The sequence below is a fragment of the Crocuta crocuta genome, unplaced genomic scaffold (genome assembly GCF_008692635.1).
Source record: "Crocuta crocuta isolate KB4526 unplaced genomic scaffold, BGI_CrCroc_1.0 scaffold273, whole genome shotgun sequence".
In the NCBI taxonomy this organism is placed as follows: Eukaryota; Metazoa; Chordata; class Mammalia; order Carnivora; family Hyaenidae; genus Crocuta; species Crocuta crocuta.
The window spans coordinates 100,204-105,751 of record NW_027529425.1 but is presented as its reverse complement, the minus strand read 5'-3'; the positions used below and the strand labels follow the sequence as shown (position 1 = coordinate 105,751).

Below are 5,548 nucleotides of genomic sequence, written 5' to 3'. Positions count from 1 at the left end.
TTCTTCTCGTTCGCGCAGTTCTCGTTCAGGAGAATGCGCGAGACTTCCGGGTCCCCGCCCCTTCCCATCAGCCCGCGGTGCTCCCAGCCTCTCGCTGTGTGCCTTAAGTTCCAGTTCAGGCCGAGGGGGGAGTTTGTGGTTGAGGCCCCGTTCTGCCGGTGACGCAGGCGCAGCGCGAGTGGCGCGCGCCGACCGCCCATCCCCGGCTGTCCCACTTTCTTCTCGTCTCCTCGGCCCCCTCGCTGAGAGCCCCGCGTCTCCCTCTCACTGTCCGCGCCGCCCTCGCGCGCCGGAGGCAAGAGGCGGGCCCAGGTCTCTCGGAAAACTAGCCTGCCGGAGCGCGAGACTAACGGCCGCGAAGCTCCCAGGTGGGGGAGGGGCGGGGCCTGGAGAGTCGGAGCTGCGGCGGGCGGGAGGGAGCGGACTTCGGCGGGCGTGAGCAGGGAGGCCTCTGGGGGACCAGTGGGATGTCGGAGCCGTCCACCTGCTCGCGTAGAGGGTTTGAGATGGCGGGGACAGCGGAAGGCAGGCCTTTGCGTAGGGAGGCGGGCGTGCTGCTCCGGACCAGCTCTGGATCCTTTCCTGCCCTGGTCATTGTTCCGCACCCTGACCAATTCTGTCCGGGCTCCAGGCCCCCTCACACCGCATCATGGGGGACAGTGATGACGAGTACGACCGAAGGCGCAGGGACAAGTTTAGAAGAGAGCGCAGCGACTATGACCGTTCCCGTGAAAGAGATGAAAGACGTCGAGGGGACGATTGGAATGACCGGTAAGACTTATTTTCTTTAGTTTTGTCACCCTGTCTCATTCTGTTGCGCTCCCCCCTCGTTGCATTGTTTTTTTCTTTACATAGGGCGAACCACATGAAGTCGCTCGTACTTGACCGTTTCCGGTCGGGCAACCTATTCGCTGTTTGCCAAAGAGCTACTAGTTGAGGTCAAAGTAGTAGACCTGAGTTTGAGTGTGAAAAAGTACTATTTGTACATGTACTTACAATGCATGCATTTTCTTCTTTGTAAGTTACACGTCAAAGGTGTTGATTCAAAGGAAGTAACGTTTTCGAATTGACTTGAATGGAGAGGTTGTCAGATCAGATCTATTCCCTGGCAAAATATGGTTAAATGTCTTGTAGTTGTCTTCCCTAAAATCAGAATGAGTTGTTTGGACAGTGATGGATTGGGTTAATTGGTTAGGCTTGACTTAGCTAGTCGTTAGCTTTCTGGGATGTTCTTGAGCTAATAATCATCAAGGTGTTTCCACAGAGAGATGTTATTTCAAACAAACTAATCGAGTTAAGGGGAACTGTGCAAGATGTTGTTAATATAAAGGACAATAATCTAATCACCAATATCAGTGCTTGATTTGGAAATGTTACGGGGGGGGGAAGCTTGAGGTGACTTATTGTAGTAGTTGTGAAAAAATAGGGAGATCATTCACTTTGCATCTCTTCCCTGGGGAGACTGTGGCACTTTGTTTCCCTGGTTTCTCTAAGAAAGGAGAAAATAAAAATTGTTCTGAATTCTGAAGATAGGTAAGAAGTAGCTGTTGTGATTAAGGAGTTTATTGTCCGGAACTTGGACTTGGGGGCAAAATGACTTTGGGTGTACCCTGCAGTTGAGCGTATATGAGATCATTTTAAAGATGGTTAAGGGTTGAAGGAACAGATCTTCTAAGGGAGGGGTATAGTGGTGGAGATTATATGTTAGAGAGAACTGCAGAAATGTGGCACTTAGCAAGACTTGGAAAGATGATTGGGAATTCCCCAGACACAGATGGAGTGAACAGTTTGGAGTTGGCAACAAAACGTTGTGTGCAGTTTTTTTTAGGGTAGTGGTTCTCAAAATGTCCACAGACCATAGGGATCTGTGGTGTTATAACTATATTTTTCATAGTAACTTGAAGGTAGTATGGTCATTTTCACTGTTGGTGTCATAGTTGATGGGAAAACACTGATATCTTTGTACAAAATAAGGCAGTGGCACCAAACAGCTAAAAAAAAATAAAAACCCAAGGTTCAATTAATGTCCTTGATGAAGCAGGAAAAATTTTAAATTTTATTAAGTTGGATTCTTGTCTATATGTTTTCATAATACACATGATGAATGAGAAATCTGCATGAAGCATTTATACTGCATATAGGAGTGCAGTGATTATCTCAAAGAAGAGCTGAGTTTGGAGTTGAACTAACAGGTGTGTAGTTGTTGTTTTGGTAGGATGTCATTTTTGCCCAAATGAAAGATTATCAGACAGTGGTTATTCCTATTTGGGTACTTGACAGACATTTTCTTGAAAAATAACTAAGGATCTATATTACTTCAAGGAAAATTGTTAGCTTTGTTGCCAGTGAGGAAGTGGAACTTGGCAGTGAAAACTGAAATTTTGGAAAACTTATATCTACTCCTGTGACCTTGACAGCCTCTCATTACTTTAGGATTTTTCCGATGAGCTAGGTAGTAATACTAACGAATATAACGTTTTGATACTCTATAATGAGATATGTCAAGATCCACTCACAGAGCAAGAGTGGAAAAAGTTCATTGTGGGCCACCTGGGTGGCTCAGTAGTTAAATGTCCAAGTCTTTTTTTTTTTTTTAATGTTTATTTGGGGGGGGGCAGGGAGAGTATGTGAGCGGGAGAGGGATAGAGAGACTGGGGCAGAGGATCCAAAGCGGGCTCTGCGCCAACAGCAGAGAGCCTGATGTGGGGCTCGAACTTACAACTTATTAACCTCAAGATCATGACCTGAGCCTGAGTCAGCCATTTAACTGACTGTGTTGCCCAGGTGCCCCAAACATCCAACTCTTGATTTTGGTTCAGGTCATGATCACACAATTTGTGATATTGAGCCCCTCCTCTGCCTCTGTATTGACGGCACGATCCTACTTGGGATCCTCTTTCTCCCTTTCTCTCTGCCCCTCCCCTGGTCATGTGCTCGCACACTCTTTCTCTCACATAAACATTAAAAAAAAAAATAGTGGGGGGCGCCTAGGTGACTTGGTTGAGTGTCCAACTTTGGTTCAGGTCATGATCCCATGGTTTGTGAGTTCGAGCCCCGTGTCGGGCTCTGTGCTGACAGCTCAGAGTTTCGGATTCTGTGTCTCCCTCTCTCTGACCCTCCCCCACTCTCACTCTGTCTCTGTCTCTCAAAAATAAACAAACATTAAAAACATCTTTAAAAAAAAGTCCACTGATACGATTTCAAATTCAGTGCTGCATTTGCCTTGAAGAAACTATCTTTTGTCAAGTTTTGGATAGTATCAAAGAATATCCCTGGTTTCTTGAAAAGACTGTTAAAAGGATTACCTTTTCCATCTACCTGTCTGTGAGGCTAGATTTTCTTCATGTTTTCAACCAAACAACATAGTACAACAGATTGAATGTAGAAGCAAATAGGAGAATCCAGCTATCTGTATTAAGCCAGGCCTTGAAAAGATTTGTTAAATGTAAAAACAATTTCACTCTTCTCATTAAATGTTGTTTTTGGAAAATAGCTATTTTTCATAAAGAGATACAGTTTATGTGATATATAACTTCAAAGTTAATAGGTGTTAATTTTTTATTTTATTATTTTTTTTTTTTTTTGAGAGAGAGAGACAGAGCAGGAGCAGAGGACAGGCAGTGAGAGAGGGAAACACATAATCTGAAGCAGGGGCTGGGCTCTGAGCTAGCTGTCAGCACTGAGCCCCATGTGGGACGCGAACCACGAGATCGTGACCTGAGCCAAAGTTGGACGCTCAACCGACTGAGCCACCCAGGTATCCCATTTTTTAAAAATTTTGAGTATAGTATGGATGTCATCCACGTAAGCAAAAACTCTTTAATCTGCACAGTAATGTTACTTATTTTTTAAATGTTTATTTTTGAGAGAGAGTGTGAGTGGGGAAGGGGCAAAGAGACGGAGACAGGAATCCAGTGAGGCTCTGCACTGACAGCCAAAAACAAGAGTTGGAAGCTTAACTGACTGAGCCACCCAGGCACCCCTGCACAGTAATTTTAAAGAGCATAAGGTGTGGGTGGGGGTCCCAAGATTAAAAGTTTGAAAACTGCTGGGTTAGAGCAAAGGATTTTCTTCTTTTTTAAGGTTGGGATGGAGGTGGCTGGTGAGTACTGGAGAGGCTGGAATGACAGCAAGAACCAAGGTTATGAACAGTGTTGTATACTGGCATTTAGCAAGGAAGGGCTTGGCATGATCACATTTGTGTTTGAGAAAGATCACTTTGACAGTAGAGGAGTGGGAGGGACCAGAGATGGGTACACTGATGTTGTAGTTACAGGAGAAAGGACCAGGGTCAGGGCACAGGGACTAGGGCAGTTTGTGGGCAGGGCAAGGAAGAGGACATCCTTGCTAGGCTCTGAGGCTTAGGATTGAGGAACCAATAACAAATGAGGGGTGAGGGTGACACTTGAGAAGTTGGATACCTGGTGACATGTTGATACACCTGATAGTGGGAAACAGGAGGAGGGAGGCAGGCTTGGGCTTGAAGTGGTAGAAATGTCAGGCTCAGTTTTGACCTCAATTGGAGGTGGCAGTGGCCATCCTAATCGGGGATTGTTAGTGCTGATCTGGAGGAACAGTTGGACAGCCATGACCTTGCGCGTGATTGCTGAGCAATGACAGTAGGTAAGAGTCTTTTTCTGTTTAGAGACTAGTTTTATAATTGTAGGCTTTTAGTCTGGTGTCTCAGGATAGGAAGGGCATGTCTAGGAGCGTAAACCAGCCGTGTCCCCTGATGTTACTTGTTCTTAATCCCCAGAGAGTGGGACCGTGGCCGGGAGCGCCGCAGTCGGGGTGAATATCGGGACTATGACCGGAATCGGCGAGAGCGCTTCTCCCCTCCCCGCCATGAACTCAGCCCCCCACAGAAGCGCATGAGGCGAGACTGGTGAGGTGGCAACAGTTTCTCTGCCTTCTCTCCTTAGCTTCACTTCCACCTGGCCTCGGCTGTCTGTTGGCACTTTCGCTGAGGACTTTGTCATTTCCTTTCCTATAGGAAGTTGGAGGCCTTCCTATAAACCTACCTTTTTTTGCCCCTTTAAACCCTTGGGTGAGAGACCACATTTCATGTGCCCCTTCTTCTGTCCCATCCTCCTTCGTGCTCTGGAGATATGATTCCCTTCTCTGTCTGACTTTTGTATCCCCCACCCTCAGGGATGAGCACAGCTCTGACCCATACCACAGTGGCTATGAGATGCCCTATGCTGGGGGGGGTGGGGGCCCAACTTATGGCCCCCCTCAGCCCTGGGGCCACCCCGACGTCCACATCATGCAGCACCATGTTCTGCCTATCCAGGCAAGGTAAAGAAAGACCTGGGGTTCTGGGGTTCCTGGGAAAAGGGAGCTTTTGGGTTTGGGGGATGGATTGGGGTTGTCCGAGACCGAGCTGGAACCAGGAAGTGGGTTAGGTGCAGAGGAGTGCCTTTGGAGCTGGGGTGGGAAGGAGTTGGTGCCTGGGGTGGTGTCCATGGTGGGTGAAGGAAGGGGGCAGCTGGCTACCTCGGCCCCCCCCAGCCCCCCACCCTCTTCCCCCACAACCCAGCCTTCCTGA

The 5,548-nt window shown here is 47.5% G+C and overlaps 1 protein-coding gene across 1 annotated transcript in view; it reads left to right on the top strand.

The window, feature by feature from the left end:
- The first annotated feature begins 5,153 nt into the window (after positions 1 to 5,153).
- The window catches only part of SRRT (serrate, RNA effector molecule), a 16,344-nt gene continuing 15,949 nt past the window's right edge, over positions 5,154 to 5,548 (top strand). Inside the window, exon 1 of the mRNA XM_077758591.1 lies at positions 5,154 to 5,210. Coding sequence (XP_077614717.1) covers positions 5,154 to 5,210 — 57 coding nt within the window. The remainder of the gene's footprint in view (positions 5,211 to 5,548) is intronic.